This window comes from Oncorhynchus tshawytscha, linkage group LG19, assembly GCF_018296145.1.
Source record: "Oncorhynchus tshawytscha isolate Ot180627B linkage group LG19, Otsh_v2.0, whole genome shotgun sequence".
Lineage (NCBI taxonomy): Eukaryota > Metazoa > Chordata > Actinopteri > Salmoniformes > Salmonidae > Oncorhynchus > Oncorhynchus tshawytscha.
The window spans coordinates 3369021-3389346 of NC_056447.1; the positions used below are offsets into that span (position 1 = coordinate 3369021).

Genomic DNA, 20326 nt, shown 5'->3' on the forward strand with positions numbered 1-20326 from the left:
TGGTATGACTTAAAGATTAATGTACACCAACTTGAAGGAGCTGAAGCAGTTTTGCCTTGAAGAATTGGCAAAAATCCCAGTGGCTAGATGTGCCAAGCTTATAGAGACATACCCCAAAATACTTTTTGTAATTGCCGATAAAGGTGGCTCGACAAAGTATTGATTTTGGGCGGTGAGTAGTTATGCACGCTCAAGTTTTCTGTTTTTTTTGTGTCTTATTTCTTGTTCTTCTTCACAATAAAAACTATCTTCAAAGTGGTAGGCATGTTATGTAAACCAAATGATACAATCCCCCCCAAAAAATGTAATTCCAGGTTGTATGGCAGGAAAAATAGGAAAAATGTCAAGGGAGGTGAATATTTTCGCAAGCCACTGTCTTGCTCACCTGAGGTAGAGTTCTTCATAATGAGCTGTAGACCACATCTCCCAAGAGTTTTCATTTATATTTTTCATAGCCGTCTAATTACCACCACAAACCGAAGCTCGCACTAAGACCTCACTCAACGAGCTACATAAGGCCATAAGCAAACAAGAAAATGCTCATCCAGAAGCGGCGCTCCTAGTGGCCGGGGACTTTAATGCAAACTTAAATATGTTTTACCTCATTTCTACCAGCATGTCACATGTGCATCCAGAGGGGAAAAACTAGACCACCTACTGTATACTGTACACACAGAGACGCGTACAAAGCTCTCCCTCACCCTCCATTTGCAAAATCTGACCATAATTCTATCCTCCTAATTCCTGTTTACAAGCAAAAACTAAAGCAGGAAGTACCAGTGACTCACTCAATAAGAAAGTGGTCAGATGACGCGGACGCTACAGGACTGTATACTACCTCAGTTACCGGCTTCATCAGTAAGTGCATTGATGACATTGTCCCCACAGTGACCGTATGTTCATATCCCAACCAGAAGCCATGGATTACAGGCAACATCCGCTCTGAGCTAAAGGCTATAGCTGCAGCTTTCAAGGAGGAGGACACGAATCCGGAGGCTTATAAGAAATCCAGCTATGCCCTCAGATAAACTGTCAAACAGGCAAAGCATCAATACAGGACTAAGATTGAATCCTACTACACTGGCTCTGACACTCGTCAGATGTGTTAGACCTTGCAAACTATTACGGACTACAAAGGGAAGCCCAGCCGCGAGCTTCCCAGTGACAGGAGCCTACCAGATGGGTTAAATGCCTTTTATGCTTGCTTTTAGGCAAGCAACACTGAAGCATGCATGAAAGCACCAGCTGTTCTGGACGACTGTGTGATAACACTCTCCGTAGCCGATGTGAGCAAGATCTTTAAACAGGTCAACATTCACAGGGCCGCAGGGCCAGACGGATTAGCAGGACGTGTAATCAGAGCATGTGCAGACCAACTGGTAAGTGTCTTCAATGACATTTTCAACCTTTCCCTGACCAAGTCTGTAAATCAAACATGTTTCAGGCAGACCACCATAGTCCATGTGCCCAAGAAAGCGAAGGTAACCTGCCTAAATGACTACCACCCAGTAGCACTCATGTCGGTAGCCACGAAGTGCTTTGAAAGGCTGGTCGTGTATCACATCAACACAATCATCTCGGAAACACAGATAATGCGATCTCAGTGGCACTCCACACTGCCCTTCCTCACCTGGACAAAAGTAAGACCTATGTGAGAATGTAGTTCATTGACTACAGCTCAGTGTTCAACACCATAGTGCCCACAAAGCTCATCACTAAGCTAAAGACCTGGGACTAAACACCTCCCTCTGCAACTGGATCCTGCACTTCCTGACGGGACACTCCCAGGTGGTAAGGGTAGACAATAACACACTGATCCCCAACATGGGGGCCCCTCAGGGGTGAATGCTTAGTCCCCTCCTGTTCTCACCAATGACTGCGTGGCCAAGCATGAAACCAACACCATCATTAAGTTTAGTGACGACACAAAGGTGGTAGGCCTGATCACTGACAATGATGAGACAGCCTAAAGGGAGGAGGTCAGAGACCTGGCAGTGTGGTGCCAGGATAACAACCTCTCCCTCAACGTGAGCAAGACAAAGGAGATGATCGTGGACTACAGGAAAAGGAGGGCCGAACACAACCCAATTCACATCGACGGGGCTGTAGTGGAGCGGGTCGAGAGTTTCAGGTTCCTTGGTGTACACATCACCAACCAACAAACGATCATAGTACAAACACACCAAGGCAGTCGTGAAGAGGGTACAACAATGCTTTTTCCCCCTCAGGAGACTGAAAAGATTTGGCATGGGTCTCCAAATCCTCAAAAAGTTCTACAACTGCACCATCAAGAGCATGGTTGCATCACCACCTGGTATGGCAACTGCTCTGCATCTGACCGTAAGGTGCTACAGCGGGTAGTGCATACAGCCCAGTACATCGCTGTGGCTAAGCTTCCTGACATCCGGGACCTATATACTAGGCGGTGTCAGAGGAAGGCCCCAGAAATTGTCAAGGACTCCAGTCACCGTCATAGACTGTTCTCTCTGCTACCACACAGGAAGCGGTACCATCGCGCTAAGTCTAGCTCCAAAAGGCTCCTTAACAGCTTCTACACCCAAGCCATAAGACTGCTGAATAATTAATCAAATGTCTACCCGGACTATTTGCATTGACACCCCCCCACCCCCTTTTGGTTTTACACTGCTACAACTCTCTGTTTATTATCTATGCATAGTCACTTTATCCCTATCTACATGTACAAATGACATCGACTAACCTGTACTGCCGCACATTGACTTGGTACCGGTACCCCGTGTATATAGCCTCCACATTGACTTGGTACCGGTACCCCCCTGTATATAGCCTCCACATTGACTTGGTACCGGTACCCCCTGTATATAGCCTCTTTATTGTTATTTTATTGTGTTACTTTTTTACTTTTTTTTTATTTTTTACTCTGGTTTATTTAGTAAATATTTTCTTATCTCTATTTTTTTTACTGCATTGTTGGTTAAGGGCTTGTAAGTAAGCATTTCATGGTAAGGTTGTATTCGGCGTATGTGACACATGTAATTTAATTTGGTTTGACCCTTAGCTTTGAGAAAGAGGTTTCCGGAGGGGCAGGCGGGGGTGAAAACTCTGTATTCGCTGCCACTTTAAAGTGGAAGAAACCAGAAGAAGTTAAAAGCAGTGCTTTGTTTATAATTAGGTTAATGGGGTGTGTTTTTAGTGGTTAGAGCATTGGGCCAGTAACCAAAAGGTTAGTGGATCGAATCCCTCAAAGGCGTGGATGTCTAGTAAGGCATCTCAACGCACCACTCTGATTCAGAGAGGTTGGATTAAATGCGGAAGACACATTTCAGTTGAAGGCATTCAGTTGGACAACTGACTAGATATCCCCCTTTCCCTTTCCCTTTAAAATGTTGACTGACATGACCTTTGTGTCTAATGCATCTTGCAAGTGTTATTCTATTACCCTGGTTAACCCTGTTTGTCTCTGATTCCAGACGGTGTCCATCGCGTCATGGCCCTCTGCACCCTGCGTGTCACCATCATCACCGATGAGATGCTGACCAACAGCATCACAGTGCGCCTGGAGAACATGTCCCAGGAACGCTTCCTGTCCCCGCTCCTCTCCCACTTCATGGAGGGCGTGGCGGCCGTCCTATCCACCAGTCGCACCGGTGTCTTCGTCTTCAACATCCAGAACGACACGCACGTCCAGGGGAGCATCCTCAACGTCACCTTCTCTGCCCTGCGCCCTTCTGGGGGAAACGAACTTGGGGGGTCCGGGGGCACCATCCCCACTGGAAGATTTTTCCCCTCAGATGCGCTGCAGGAGCAGATTTACCTGAACCGGACCCTGCTCACCCTGGTGTCCAGCCAGCGTGTGCTGCCCTTCGACGATAACATCTGCCTCCGTGAGCCCTGTGAGAACTACATGAAGTGTGTGTCAGTGCTGAGGTTCGACAGCTCAGCACCTTTCGTGTCCTCGGATACGGTGCTGTTCAGGCCAATCGAACCGGTGACGGGGCTGCGTTGCCGATGCCCAGCAGGCTTCACTGGGGACTACTGTGAGACGGAGATTGACCTGTGCTACTCAGGGCCCTGCCAGAACAACGGCAAGTGCCGGAGCAGGGAAGGCGGGTACACTTGCGAGTGTCCAGAGGACTTCACAGGTGAGTGGTATTATATACTTTTTGGTATCTTATTTGACTCTTTCTTTCACGCCATTCTCAATCTTCTATTTTTTACTCTTTCTTCAAATGTTTTCTTTCTCCGTGTCATTAGTACTTACAGTTGAAGTCGGAGGTTTACATACACCTTAGCCAAATACATTTAAACTCAGTTTTTCACAATTCCTGACATTTAACCGAAGTAAAAATTCCCTGTCTTAGGTCAGTTCGGATCACCACTTTATTTTAAGAATGTGACATGTCAGAATAATAGTAGAGAGAATGATTTATTTCAGATTTGATTTCTTTCATCACTTTCCCAGTGGGTCAGAAGTTTACATACACTCAATTAGTATTTGGTAGCATTGCCTTTAAATTGTTTAATTTGGGTCAAACATTTCAGGTAGCCTTCCACAAGCTTCCCACAATAAGTTGGGTGAATTTTGGCCCATTCCTCCTGACAGAGCTGGTGTAACTGAGTCCAGTTTGTAGGCCTCCTTGCACGCACACACTTTTTCAGTTCTGCCCACACATTTTCTATAGGATTGAGGTCAGGGCTTTGTGATGGCCACTCCAATACCTTTGTTGTTCTTAAGCCATTTTACCACAACTTTGGAAGTATGCTTAGGGTCATTGTCCATTTAGAAGACCCATTTGCGACCAAGCTTTAACTTCCTGACTGATGTCTTGAGATGTTGCTTCAATATATCCACATAATTATCCTACCTCATGATGCCATCTATTTTGTGAAGTGCACCAGTCTCCCCTGCAGCACCCGCACAACATGATGCTGCCACCCCTGTGCTTCACGGTTGGGATGGTGTTCTTTGGCTTGCAAGCCTCCTCCTTTTTCCTCCAAACATAACGATGGTCATTATGGCCAAACAGTTCTATTTTTGTTTCATCAGACCAGAGTACATTTCTCCAAAAAGTATAATCTTTGTCCCCATGTGCAGTTGCAAACTGTAGTCTGGCTTTTTTATGGCGGTTTTGGAGCAGTGGCTTCTTCCTTGCTGAGTGGTCTTTCAGGATATGTCGATAGGACTCGTTTTACAGTGGATATAGATACTTTTGTACCTGTTTCCTCCAGCATCTTCACATGGTCCTTTGCTGTTGTTCTGGGATTGATTTGCACTTTTCGCAACAAGATACTTTCATCTCTAGGAGACAGAACGCATCTCCTTCCTGAACGGTATGACGGCTGCGTGGTCCCATGGTGTTTATACTTGTGTACTATTGTTTGTACAGATGAACGTGGTACCTTCAGGCATTTTGAAATTGCTCCCAAGGATGAGCCAGACTTGTGTATGTCAAGCAAAGAGGCACCGAGTTTGAAGGTAGGCCTTGAAATACATCCACAGGTACACCTCCAATTGACTCAAATGATGTCAATTAGCCTATCAGAAGCTTCTAAAACCATGATATCATTTTCTGGAATTTTCCAAGCTGTTTAAAGGCACAGTGAGCTTAGTGTATGTAAACTTCTGACCCACTGGAATTGCGATACAGTGAATTATAAGTGAAATAATCTGTCTGTAAACAATTGTTGTAAACATTCTTGTGTCCAACTTGCTAACAAGAAATGTTTGTTAACAAGAAATTTGTGGAGTGGTTGAAAAACGAGTTTTAATGACTCCAACCTAAGTGTATGTAAACTTCCGACTTCAACTGTATATTATATTTGAGATTCTTCAAAGTAGCCACCCTTTGCCTTGATGAAAGCTTTGCCTTCTCTTGGCATTCTCTCAACCAGCTTCCTGAGATAGAAATATGCCTACCCCCCATCAGTACCTTTCATCTGCTTTCACAGACCCTATAGGGCTAAATGTTCCCACTATATTAAAGACATGGCCCACAGCCAAAACCCTGATTCTGCAGAGAGACTATTACTTGTTAATCAAACTCTAGCCGTCTATGCTTTGAAGGCTCTTGACCAGCTCCAGGTCGTCTCAAGTCATAATGGAGGTGATGATGGTTGACCTGACAGTGCTGGTCTCAGGTTTCTCACACTTTCGGGAAAAAGATCCCTCGTAATTCCCTCCAAACCGGAGATGATCTGTCTTGCAGTTGGGTCATTACCCGCTGGAATTCCTGGCGCTGTAAATCATAGGTGTTCTCTTTATCCAGATCTTGTCAGTGTCATTTGCGACACACAACACCCCACACTATGAGCTGGACATAGATATGATCGTGGCACATTCCTTTTGACCAGTGGGAAAATCATCTCTTGACTCACTCGTGTTCTCTTTCATAACATGTGGCTCTTAAAGGGTGATATAATCCCACCACACTTTCCACAGACAGTTCTCTAGTCTTCCTGTCTCTCTTTCTCTGTCTTTTCAATATAAAATCCTGATCATACATTATGTGACCACACATCACCCTTTCCTTTCCTTATTTTTTAATTGACAGCTTTCTTTCTGCTCAGTATGTGACCCTTAATGGTCACCCCAAGCTGTTTGGGAAAGCACCCCTGAGTTAAAATCACTACTGACATCAGCGTCCATTTGAAAGCTGTCATCACCGGAAAACGTCTCAGGTCGAGTTAACGAGACAGGACTGTATCAGGGTGGATGGCTGGTGGGTCGTGACAGGTGTCTTACAGACCACCGAGGTGGCCTGCTGCTTGGGCCAAAGACACTCCATTGTCCTGTTGTCATTATGCCACAAACCGTTTGGTTCCAGTGGAAGAGCCAGTGTCAGTGTGGGTCACAGAGCATAGCTGTTACAATCCACAGTGTTTTGACATGCTTGTGAGGGGGGGGGCCTCCGCTGCCACTCTCTCTGTCCATGCAGACTAGCTTGTAGGTTGTGTGGTAATGGATTTGAACTTGTGAGAGGGATTGTGTCCCCTATGAACCTGCCTGGTTTCAGCTTGTTCACAAAAAAAAAAGTATTTGGAGGGCTTCGTCCTGGACACTTCATTACATAAAAATCTGAATGAAGGATTTAAAGGAGAACAGGTGCAACTGCTTTCACACCTACCCCAACTTTTGTCTTTCTCCAGACAGTTCCCCCCCCTCTCTCTTCTCTCTCTCTCTCTCTCTCTCTCTCTCTCTCTCTCTCTCTTCTCTCTCTCTCTCTCTCTCTCTCTCTGTCTCTATCTCTTCTCTCTCTCTCTGTCTCTCTCTCTCTGTCTCTCTCTTCTCTCTCTCTGTCTCTCTCTCTCTCTCTCTCTTCTCTCTCTCTCTGTCTCTCTCTCTCTGTCTCTATCTCTTCTCTCTCTCTCTCTCTCTCTCTCTCTGTCTCTCTCTCTCTCTCTCTCTCTCTCTCTCTCTCTGTCTCTCTCTCTGTCTCTCTCTGTCTCTCTCTCTCTGTCTCTCTCTCTCTGTCTCTCTCTCTCCTCTCTCTTCTCTCTCTCTTCTCTCTCTTCTCTGTCTCTCTCTCTCCCTCTCTCTCTCTCTCTCTGTCTCTCTCTCCCTTCTCTGTCTCTCTCTCTCTTCTCTCTCTCTCTCTCTTCTCTCTCTCTTCTCTCTCTTCTCTGTCTCTCTCTCTCTCTTCTCTCTCTCTCCCTCTCTCTCTCTCTCTCTCTCTCTCTCTCTCTCTCTCTCTCTCTCTCTCTCTCTCTCTCTCCCCTCTCTCTCTCTCTCTCTCTCTCTCGGATATACCCAGCAGATATTTCTGCCCACCTGTACTGTTCTTCCCTTCCTACAGGTGAGCATTGTGAGGTGAACTCCCGCTCTGGCCGATGCATCCCGGGGGTGTGTCAGAACGGGGCCAGGTGTGTGGATCTCCTGGTGGGGGGGTTCGTGTGCCAGTGCCCCCCGGGGGAGTACCAGAAGCCTTACTGTGAAATGAGCACCCGCAGCTTCCCCGGCCTGTCCTTCATCACGTTCAGAGGGCTACGACAGAGGTTCCACTTCACGGTGTCCTTCATGTGAGTACAACTATGTATCTTATAACGTCTGCATAATAACGTGTGACTTTTTTGGGTGTAGATTTGTGTCTTCCTCTGGTTCTCTCACGAACACCTGGAGTTTTTTTTTTTTTTTACATAGTACTGAGCCATCTATCCACACCCAAGTGATACACATCTAACGCAATGTCTGGATACATATACAACACCTTTGTAATAAGCAGTAATGGCTGTATCCATGGCAATGCAAATAAGCAGCGCCCCGTCGTCTTTGTCTCACCGACAGGACTGAACCTGAAATCACAGAAGTGTTGAATCACAGGGCTGCTACATCAGCCATGACATTTGTGTTCTGCATCGCGAAGGAAGAGCCGTTTGATCCAGTGGTTAGATGTGGATCTGGGTTCAAAGAGTGTACATTTTCTTTCAAATACTTTGAGAGTTTGATTGCGCCTGCCTGGGGTGATGTGGGATATGTAAAGGCTGTAGTGAAACATCTCTTTCTCGTGCCCAGCTCACGTTCCCTGGCAAAGGTAAAAACAGGAAGGGATGCTTGGAGCCAGAGTGACCTTTGGCTTTGTTGATCATGGTTTCCTGTCACGATGCCCTGTGCCATGTGGATTCTGACTCCTGTGCCCGTACCCGCTAAGTGCCATAGGGTTAATGACACACAGCAGCATGGCTCCTAGTACTGTTCTATGTCTGTCCACACCAGTCCTTCTTTCCTCTGTCATTTTCCAAATCCCTTTTGCTCCTCTCATTGTCCATAGTCCAATATGATTATTCTTTCCATTTTCCCTTTTGCTCTCTTATTGTCCCTCATTTCCTAGGTTAATATGTCTCTCAATGTCTCCCCCCTCCCCACACACAACTGATATTGTTCTCGCGTTACCTCAAGAGAAATAGCCACACTTTGTGGACTAATTAAAAGGCCATTAAATGGCTCCAATAAATAGCTCTCCTGTACATGTTCCCCTCCTCTTCATAGCCTTCATCTGCTGATAATATACTGTACTGTACAATCAAAGTGACCTTTGGTCCTGTATGACCTGCAGGTTTGCCACCAGAGAGAGGAATGTCCTACTACTTTATAACGGAAGGTTTAACGAGAAGCACGACTTCATCGCCTTAGAGATCATCGAGGAACAAATCCAGCTCACCTTCTCAGCAGGTGAGGACATAAAGGGTTCAGAGAAGAGATGGCCAGACTTCAATTTCCTCTGTTCCCTTTGTTTCTCTTCGCTTCACTTCTCTCTCCTACCCCCCTCTCTGTGAAATACAAAATCTCATTAACAGGGAGGTTCTAACCAGCTGAGGGAGGGGTCAAAGTTTATGCAGCCAACCCTCAGATACCTGGGAAAATTGAGGGTAAACAGTGATCGTGCAGTTCACCTAGTGTTGGTGTGTTGAGTTGGGAATTCATGCCATGGAGGTATTATCCTAATCATTAACCATTAAACTATAATTGTGTTCTGGATGAGTAGCATCGATATTGAAAGACCTCTTCAGAGGTCCAAAAGGGTGTGTTTTTCTTCGTCTTCCCCAGGCCAATCCCTCAGCTTTATACCAAACAAAGTGACAGGGCTGCCATTTTGTAAAACACAGACTCAGGTTTGTGACTTTAAAGAAAGAATGAGAAGTGAGAGAGAGTTCCTCTCAGGAAGTTCACTATCTATGAAAATGGCCAAACTCAGTTGGAGTGGGATTCCATGTCGATTAAAATCTTTCCTGTTTCTTATATCCTATTTCCTTCCCTGTAGGAGAAGTCAAAACCACAGTATCACCCTTTGTCCTAGGTGGGGTCAGCGATGGCCAGTGGCATAGAGTACAGCTACACTACTACAACAAGGTAAGCAGACTTCCTGGATATGTGGAGCCTCTCTTCAGAACGTAATAGAATGATGCATGTCCCTGTCCGAAGGGTAAGTGATGAGGCGTGTGGTGGGGTAGGGTAAAGAGATAGGGAGGGGTCAATCGTTTTGGAACCAGTAGGATACTAGGGCACCAGTAGGATAAGGATAATTTGAACCGAAATGAAGTGCCCTCATAAGTCTACAGGCCTCAATCTAACAGGTCAAAGGTCATTCAAGTAGGGAACCCATACTATCCCCCCCCCAACTCCATACAGAGTTCAGATTTTTAAAGGATTGTCATGGGAACAGACACACTAGTCTTTGTTTGGGGCGTTTTGAAGCTCAGGGATTGGTTAAGTTGAGGCCGTCGTATTCACAAAGACAAGAGAAGGGATTATTGAGATTCTATTCGAGCATTGTACTATTGTTTTGAAAGACAATCTGGTTTAGGCCTGTGTAATGAAACAGGAAGATCTCAACATATAATTATTTCTGGACCCTTTCTATGATGTCTTTGGAAACAACACAGCTATGTGAGACCAGAATGCACCAGGGTACCCCTACTTGTTACGTTACAGCCTTATTCGAAAATGTATTCAATCGTTTTGGTCCCCTCATCAATCTCTAAACAATACCCCATAATGAAAAAGCAAAAACAGGTTTTTATAAATGTTTGTTACAAATAAACAACGGAAATATGACATTTACATAAGTATTCAGACCGTTTACTCAGTACTTTGTTGAAGCACCTTTGGCAGCGATTACAGCCTTGGGTATGACGCTACAAGCTTGGCACAACTGTATTTGGGGAGTTTCTCCCATTCTTCTCTACAGATCCTCTCAAGCTCTGACAGGTTGGATGGGGAGAGTCGTGGCACAGCTTTTTTTCAGGTTTCTCCAGAGATGTTCGATCAGGTTCAGGTCCGGGCTCTGGCTGGGCCACTCAAAGACATTCAGAAACATGTCCCACTCCTGTGTTGTCTTGGCTGTGTGCTTAGCGTCGTTGTCCTGTTGGATGATGAACCTTCGTTCCAGTCTAAGGTCCTGAGCGCTCTGGAGCAGGTTTTCATCAAGGATCTCTCTTTAATTTGCTCAGTTCGTCTTTCCCTCGATCCTGACTATTCTCCCAGTCCCTGCAGCTGAAGAATATCCCCACAGCATGATGCTGCCACCACCATGTTTCACCGTAGGGATGATGCCAGGTTTCCTCCAGACGTGACCTTGGCATTCAAGCCAAAGAGTTACATTTTGGTTTCATCAGCAGAGAATCTTGCTGAATCTTTTCATGGTCTAAGAGTCGATTAGGTGCCTTTTGGCAAACTCCAAGTGGGCTGTCAGGTGCCTTTTACTGAGGAGTGGCTTCCATCTGGCCACTACCATAAAGGCCTGATTGGTGGAATGCTGCAAGCGATGGTTGTCCTTCTGGAAGGTTCTCCCATCTCCACAGAGGAACTCTGGAGCTCTGTCAGAGTGACCATCGGGTTATTGGTCACCTGGATGTTTTTCACCAACATTTCCAATTAATTCATCATGAGAGAAGGAATTCAAAATGTTGGTGAATACATCCATTATTTTATCCTTATACACATAAACTGACATAAAATGGGTTGACCCCAACGCAAAACAAATCGTCTTTTTTTTTCTGGGTACTACATGCATTTGAATGTTCCTCAAGCGAAAGTCTTGGTGGTTCCAAACTTATTCCATTTAAGAATGATGGAGGCCACTCTGTTCTTGGGGACCTTCAATGCTGCAAACATTTTTTGGTACCATTCTTCAGATCTGTGCCTCGACATAATCCTGTCTCAGAGCTCTACAGACAATTCCTTCGTCCTCATGGCTTGGTTTTTGCTCTGACATGCACTGTCAACTGTGGGACCTTATATAAGATGTGTGCCTTTCCAAATCATGTCCAATCAATTGAATTTACCACAGGTGGACTACAATCAAGTTGTCGAAACATCTCAAGGATGATCAATGGAGACAGAAAGCACCTGAGCACCCGTTTTTTAAATATAAATGAGTAAAAAAATATATTTTTTAAACTGTTTTCGCTTTGTCATTATGGGGTATTGTGTATAGATTGATGAGGCAAAACATTTATTTAATACATTTTAGAATAAGGCTGTAATGTAACAAAATGTGGAAAAAGGGAAGTGGTCTGAATACTTCCCAAATGCACTGCACATAATGTATCTGTAAGAGCATTAGCCTGAACCAGGCAAACCCTGTCCCCTATCCTACCCTGTCCCTACCCTAACACAGCATCTCAGTAAGGGTTTCAATCAACTTTATCCGAATATCTTTCTACAAACAAATGGCTCAATGTTCGAAGCAGAAGTTAAACTAGCCCAACTAGAGCAGTCTGTAGCTACCTGATAAGAGGCTGTTTGAGTTAAACTAGCCTAACTAGAGCAGTCTGTAGATAACTACCTGATAAGAGGCTGTTTGAGTTAAACTAGCCCAACTAGAGCAGTCTGTAGCTACCTGATAAGAGGCTGTTTGAGTTAAACTAGCCTAACTACAGCAGTCTGTAGATAACTACCTGATAAGAGGCTGTTTGAGTTAAACTAGCCTAACTACAGCAGTCTGTAGATACCTGATAAGAGGCTGTTTGAGTTAAACTAGCCCAACTACAGCAGTCTGTAGCTACCTGATAAGAGGCTGTTTGAGTTAAACTAGCCTAACTACAGCAGTCTGTAGCTACCTGATAAGAGGCTGTTTGAGTTAAACTAGCCTAACTACAGCAGTCTGTAGATAACTACCTGATAAGAGGCTGTTTGAGTTAAACTAGCCTAACTACAGCAGTCTGTAGCTACCTGATAAGAGGCTGTTTGAGTTAAACTAGCCCAACTAGAGCAGTCTGTAGCTACCTGATAAGAGGCTGTTTGAGTTAAACTAGCCCAACTAGAGCAGTCTGTAGCTACCTGATAAGAGGCTGTTTGAGTTAAACTAGCCCAACTAGAGCAGTCTGTAGCTACCTGATAAGAGGCTGTTTGAGTTAAACTAGCCCAACTAGAGCAGTCTGTAGCTACCTGATAAGAGGCTGTTTGAGTTAAACTAGCCTAACTACAGCAGTCTGTAGATAACTACCTGATAAGAGGCTGTTTGAGTTAAACTAGCCTAACTAGAGCAGTCTGTAGATACCTGATAAGAGGCTGTTTGAGTTAAACTAGCCTAACTAGAGCAGTCTGTAGATACCTGATAAGAGGCTGTTTGAGTTAAACTAGCCTAACTACAGCAGTCTGTAGCACCTGATAAGAGGCTGTTTGAGTTAAACTAGCCTAACTACAGCAGTCTGTAGCTACCTGATAAGAGGCTGTTTGAGTTAAACTAGCCTAACTAGAGCAGTCTGTAGCTACCTGATAAGAGGCTGTTTGAGTTAAACTAGCCTAACTAGAGCAGTCTGTAGATAACTACCTGATAAGAGGCTGTTTGAGTTAAACTAGCCTAACTAGAGCAGTCTGTAGCTACCTGATAAGAGGCTGTTTGAGTTAAACTAGCCTAACTAGAGCAGTCTGTAGATAACTACCTGATAAGAGGCTGTTTGAGTTAAACTAGCCCAACTAGAGCAGTCTGTAGCTACCTGATAAGAGGCTGTTTGAGTTAAACTAGCCCAACTAGAGCAGTCTGTAGCTACCTGATAAGAGGCTGTTTGAGTTAAACTAGCCTAACTAGAGCAGTCTGTAGATACCTGATAAGAGGCTGTTTGAGTTAAACTAGCCTAACTGCAGTCTGTAGATACCTGATAAGAGGCTGTTTGAGTTAAACTAGCCTAACTACAGCAGTCTGTAGCTACCTGATAAGAGGCTGTTTGAGTTAAACTAGCCCAACTAGAGCAGTCTGTAGCTACCTGATAAGAGGCTGTTTGAGTTAAACTAGCCCAACTAGAGCAGTCTGTAGATACCTGATAAGAGGCTGTTTGAGTTAAACTAGCCTAACTAGAGCAGTCTGTAGATAACTACCTGATAAGAGGCTGTTTGAGTTAAACTAGCCTAACTAGAGCAGTCTGTAGATACCTGATAAGAGGCTGTTTGAGTTAAACTAGCCTAACTACAGCAGTCTGTAGATAACTACCTGATAAGAGGCTGTTTGAGTTAAACTAGCCTAACTAGAGCAGTCTGTAGATAACTACCTGATAAGAGGCTGTTTGAGTTAAACTAGCCTAACTAGAGCAGTCTGTAGATACCTGATAAGAGGCTGTTTGAGTTAAACTAGCCTAACTAGAGCAGTCTGTAGATAACTACCTGATAAGAGGCTGTTTGAGTTAAACTAGCCCAACTAGAGCAGTCTGTAGATACCTGATAAGAGGCTGTTTGAGTTAAACTAGCCTAACTAGAGCAGTCTGTAGATAACTACCTGATAAGAGGCTGTTTGAGTTAAACTAGCCTAACTAGAGCAGTCTGTAGATAACTACCTGATAAGAGGCTGTTTGAGTTAAACTAGCCTAACTAGAGCAGTCTGTAGATAACTACCTGATAAGAGGCTGTTTGAGTTAAACTAGCCTAACTAGAGCAGTCTGTAGATAACTACCTGATAAGAGGCTGTTTGAGTTAAACTAGCCTAACTAGAGCAGTCTGTAGCTACCTGATAAGAGGCTGTTTGAGTTAAACTAGCCTAACTAGAGCAGTCTGTAGATAACTACCTGATAAGAGGCTGTTTGAGTTAAACTAGCCTAACTAGAGCAGTCTGTAGCTACCTGATAAGAGGCTGTTTGAGTTAAACTAGCCTAACTAGAGCAGTCTGTAGCTACCTGATAAGAGGCTGTTTGAGTTAAACTAGCCTAACTAGAGCAGTCTGTAGATAACTACCTGATAAGAGGCTGTTTGAGTTAAACTAGCCTAACTAGAGCAGTCTGTAGATAACTACCTGATAAGAGGCTGTTTGAGTTGATGTATTGAAATGATTCATTAACACCCTTCCCCCATAGCCTGGTTTCTTTCTGTGTTATCCTGTGACAATGAGGGCAGCTGAGGGAGTACTTTACCCCTCTCCTCAATTCATATTCACCCCCCGTGGAGCTACATAAACACTGTCCGGTCCTCCCCTGTGGGGTCATTCTCCTACTGACAATTAATGGCCACTACGACACCAGCCATCACCTATTTACTCTGTCATACACCACCAGGTCCTGGCTGGGTCAATCTACTGCTAGAACTGATATTGTCCCCTGTAGGATTTTAAAATATCATCATTGATCGGGAAAGAGGACTAAATGTGGTTTGGTTTGAAACTTCCGTTTTCTTTGTGACTATCCAGCAGAATGTGAAATATTTGCCCTATACCCATCCCCCCTTCCTCTCCACATACAGTGCATTCAGAAAGTATTCAGACCCCTCCAATTTTTACAATTTCTTAAATGTTTTACAGCCTTATTCCAAAATGGATGAAATTGTTTGACCCTCATCATACTACACACAATGCCACATAATGACAAAGTGAAAACCGTTTTTTTAGAAATGATAGCAAATGATTACAAACATAAAAATGCATACATTATTTACATAAGTATTCAGACCCTTTGCTATGAGACTCAAAACTAAGCTCAGGTGCATCCTGTTTCCAGTGATCATCCTTGAGATGATTCTAAAACTTAATTGGAGTCGGCCTTTGGTAAATTCAATTGATTGGACATGATTTGGAAAGGCACACACCTGTTGAATTGTTAGATATTACTTGTTAGATATTGCTGCAGTGTTGGATACTAGAAGCACAAGCATTTCACTACACTCGCTTTTGTAACATCTGCTAACCATTTGCTAACCATTTGTATATGACCAATAACATTGGATTTGGTTTGATTTTGATTTGACAGTGCATGTCAGAGCAAAAACCAAGCCATGAGGTCAAAGGAATTGTCTGTAGAGCTCACGGAGAGGAAATCTAAACATATATATATATATATATATATATACTAAACATATATATAAAGATATATATAAACATATATACTAATGTCTGATTGCGCTGCCCCTTATTCTCATAGGTGACATAGTTTGTAAACCTCATATGTTGTATCAAATAACAATTGCCCGCAGCTGTGGTAAGTTAACCTTGACTTAACCTTTCACTCTTAGTACTAGAGAGGAATATAGCAGCTAGTTGTTTTGTCTAGTTCATCCTGGCCTTCACGGCCTCTGTATTACCAGCACATACATGAGCGCACACATGCAGACGCGCACGCACACATACGTACATACACACACGGTTTGGAATTTCCTCATTCACCTCATTTGACACATTTTGGAGAAGACATGGTAAAATATTTGTTTTTGGACTTTGGCTTTCCTAGAGAACAGGAACTTGGAACACACTTGAATTATCCCTGTGGGTTTATGAGTGTTCAGAATGTGTGGAAAAGAGAGACGGAACAAGTGTCACTGTGTTCCTGTTGTTGACCTTGATATGGTGTAACGGGGTGCGTACTGGCGGCAGAGAGGTCTGGCGCCGGAGAGCGTAAACTGATTTACAACAGTGTCGTTTAATAAACACAAAAACTACCGTCAACAGAACAATCAATCAATCAATGAATGATTCAAACAAAACCCGGTGTCCACCAGCATAACGTGCACAAGCACTACAAGAAACGATTCCGGACAAGGACATGGGGGGGAACAGAGGGTTAAATACACAACATGGAATTGATGGAATTGAAACCAGGTGTGAGGGAAGACGAGACAAAACCAATGGAAATGGAAATTGGACCGGCGATGACTAGAAGGCCGGTGACGTCGCCCGCCAAACGCCGCCCGAACTAGGAGGGGGACCGACTTCGGCGGAAGTCGTGACATATGGTGGCATAATGTGAATAGAATACGGCCTAAATATGGCAATATCAAGGAGTATCTCGTAATACTATTTTGGTAGTTTTTATACACACTATATACAAAAGTACGTGTATACTCCTTCAAATGAGTAGATTTGCTACTGTATATCAGCCACATCAATTGCTGGCAGATGTATAAAATCGAGCACAAAGCCATGCAATCTCCATAGACAAACATGGCCTTCCTGAAGAGCTCAGTGATTTTCAACTTGGCACTCTCATAGGATGCCACTTTTCCAACAAGTCAGTTAATCAAATTCCTGCCCTGCTAGAGCTGCCCCAGTCAACTGTAAGTGGTGTTATTGAAGTGGAAACGTCTAGGAGCAACAACGGCTCACCCGTGAAGTGGTAGGCCACACAAGCTCACAGAACGGGACCGCAGAGTGCTGAAGCGCGTAGCGCATAAAAATCATCTGTCCTCGGTTGCAACACTCACTTCCATGTTCCAAACTGCCTCTGGAAGCAATGTCAGCACAAAAACTGTTCATCGGAAGCTTCATGAAATGGGTTTCCATGGCTGAGCAGCCACACACAAGCCTTAAGATCACCATTGGCAATACCAAGCGTCGGCTGGTGTGGTGTAAAGCTCGCGTCCATTGCTCTCTGGAGCAGTGGGAACGTGTTCTCTGGAGTTATGAATCACGCTTCACCATCTGGCAGTCCGACGGATGAATCTGGGTTCGGCGGATGCCAGGAAAACGCTACCTGCCCCAATGCATAGTGCCAACTGGAAAGTTTGGTAGAGGAGGAATGATGGTCTGGGGCTGTTTTTCATGGTTCGGGCAAGGCCCCTTAGTTCCAGTGAAGGGAAATCTTAACGCTACAGCATACAATGATATTCTAGACGATTTTGTTGGTCCCAACTTTGTGGCAACAATTTTGGGAAAGCCCTTTGCTGTATCAGCATGACAATGCACCCGTGCACAAAGCGAGGTCCATACAGAAATGGTTTGTTCCACTATCTCTGCTCCCACAACGTTGTACCTCTTCCTGTTGTCACACCTGCAGTGGCATCCTCTGGTCATCCTCCCATATGCACTATCACATCCCCACAGGAAGGAGATCAAAGGTCCAGACACACACATTCAAACACCTATGCACACACTGACAGATACAAACTCATACAGATGTATTCGCATAGGAGCCAATTCCGACCCGAGTTAAGCTGGTGTAAAATAACGTAATTCCCTTTTTTTTAATGCACTTTTCTCTCTATGAGTATTCTGACCTTGAACTTACCTTGAACTTAAGCATGAGAATGCTTAAGCTATTAGTTTGAGCTGGAGACGGAATAAATTAATGTGTGGTGGTGTGTCTGCAAATGCGCCGTATTCTGACCTTCTGACTTCGTTCCCTAATAAATCCACCCGGTTTCATGCACGAGGAAACCATGAATAGTGGAAAAAGCTTCCACTTAATTTTTTTCTCCCCCCGATTAGAAATAGCATCGTTCTTCATGTAATGTACAACTTGATAAGAGCTAGTTAAATTAACATCCGTTTGGATAATTAGAATGGTAAATATACATGACATTTTTTTTGGGGGGGATCTATTTCACCTTATAATCGCTGTGAAACCAGTCATACTGCAGCAAACTTAGCGTTTCAACTTTTCCACAGTCAAGTTTCTGAAACGCTGTGCCGTTATGCAGAATGCATATTGTACAGCCTTTTAACTTGCAGGGATGGGCACTCTCTGTTTCCTATTTCTATCACGTTAAACATTAGCCAATATCAGCATCGACTGTCAGTAAGGTCTAATAACCACACATTCATCTGCCAATTTACCGTTAGTTCCCTTCCGCTTACATTATCATTCCGTGTCATAACATGGTTTAGTTGACCTTCGTTTGCTTCCTCTGTAAACGCCGTCACGGCCGGGCGGTTGTTGCTGATTGTCATTAGTGACAGTTGATAATATCGGTATATGTATGGTATATATATATATACATGGTGCGGAGCGCAGGCCAAGCCGTAGCAGTTTGAACCCGACGCATGGCTCAATACTTGGCCGTGTCATCACACAGCTCCATGGTGAGTGCAGGCAACAGACAAACGCTCTTCTCGTTATTCTAATTCTTTAATCTTCCAACATCAAATTGTGTTTGTCACACGCACCGAATACAACAGTGAAATACTCACAAGCCCTTAACTAGGCAAGTCAGTTAAGAACAAATTCTTATTTTCAATGACGGCGTAGGAACAGTGGAACAACTGCCTTGTTCAGGGGTTGAACAACAGATTTGTATCTTGTCAGCTCGGGGATTCGAACTTGCAACCTTTCGGTTACAAGTCCAACGCTCTAACCACTAGGCTACGCTGCCATATGGAACCTCAAATGTATGAATGAAATGTCATGTGACCTAACCTTCTCTTTCCAGCCCAACATTGGACGCCTTGGCTTTCCTCACGGACCATCAGATGAGAAGGTGGCAGTTGTTGCCGTGGACGACTGTGACATCGCCATGGCGATTCGCTTTGGTGGCCAGATCGGGAACTACTCTTGTGCCGCTCAGGGCATGCAGACAGGACAGAAGAAGTGAGTGCAGAGTCTCAACGGGTTTATCCAGCCCCACCTGTCCAGCCCCACCTGTCAAGCCCCACCTGTCAAGCCCTCCCTGTCAAGCCCACCTGTCCAGCCCACCTGTCCAGCCCCACCTGTCAAGCCCCACCTGTCAAGCCCCACCTGTCAAAGCCCCACCTGTCAAGCCCCACCTGTCCAGCCCCACCTGTCCAGCCCACCTGTCCAGCCCCACCTGTCCAGCCCCACCTGTCCAGCCCCACCTGTCCAGCCCCACCTGTCAAGCCCCACCTGTCCCCACCTGTCCAGCCCCACCTGTCAAGCCCCACCTGTCCAGCCCCATCTGTCAAGCCCCACCTGTCCAGCCCCACCTGTCCAGCCCCACCTGTCCAGCCCCACCTGTCAAGCCCCACCTGTCCAGCCCCACCTGTCCAGCCCCACCTGTCAAGCCCCACCTGTCAAGCCCCACCTGTCCAAGCCCCACCTGTCCAGCCCCACCTGTCCAGCCCCACCTGTCAAGCCCCACCTGTCCAGCCCCACCTGTCCAGCCCCACCTGTCAAGCCCCACCTGTCCAGCCCCACCTGTCAAGCCCCACCTGTCAGCCCCACCTGTCAAGCCCCACCTGTCCAGCCCCACCTGTCCAGCCCCACCTGTCAAGCCCCACCTGTCAAGCCCCACCTGTCAAACCCCACCTGTCAAGCCCCACCTGTCAAGCCCCACCTGTCCAGCCCCACCTGTCCAGCCCCACCTGTCAAGCCCCACCTGTCCAGCCCCACCTGTCAAGCCCCACCTGTCAAGCCCCACCTGTCCAGCCCACCTGTCCAGCCCCACCTGTCAAGCCCCACCTGTCAGCCCCACCTGTCAAGCCCTACCTGTCCAGCCCCACCTGTCCAGCCCCACCTGTCCAGCCCCACCTGTCAAGCCCCACCTGTCAAGCCCCACCTGTCAGCCCCACCTGTCCAGCCCCACCTGTCAAGCCCCACCTGTCCAGCCCCACCTGTCCAGCCCACCTGTCAAGCCCCACCTGTCCAGCCCCACCTGTCAAGCCCCACCTGTCAAGCCCCACCTGTCAAGCCCCACTTGTCAAGCCCCACCTGTCAAGCCCCACCTGTCAAGCCAAGCTTAGCTTTTCACCCATACTGCAACCCTGCA

At 45.5% G+C, this 20326-nt stretch overlaps 1 protein-coding gene across 2 annotated transcripts in view; it reads left to right on the plus strand.

The window, feature by feature from the left end:
• LOC112219184 (cadherin EGF LAG seven-pass G-type receptor 1-like) overlaps positions 1–20326 on the plus strand; it is a 79337-nt gene that overhangs the window by 37232 nt on the left and 21779 nt on the right. For both annotated transcript variants that reach the window (XM_042301233.1, XM_042301231.1), the window contains exons 2-6: positions 3450–4121; positions 7773–7995; positions 9030–9145; positions 9735–9823; positions 19034–19191. In XM_042301233.1, coding sequence (XP_042157167.1) covers positions 3450–4121; positions 7773–7995; positions 9030–9145; positions 9735–9823; positions 19034–19191 — 1258 coding nt within the window. The remainder of the gene's footprint in view (positions 1–3449; positions 4122–7772; positions 7996–9029; positions 9146–9734; positions 9824–19033; positions 19192–20326) is intronic.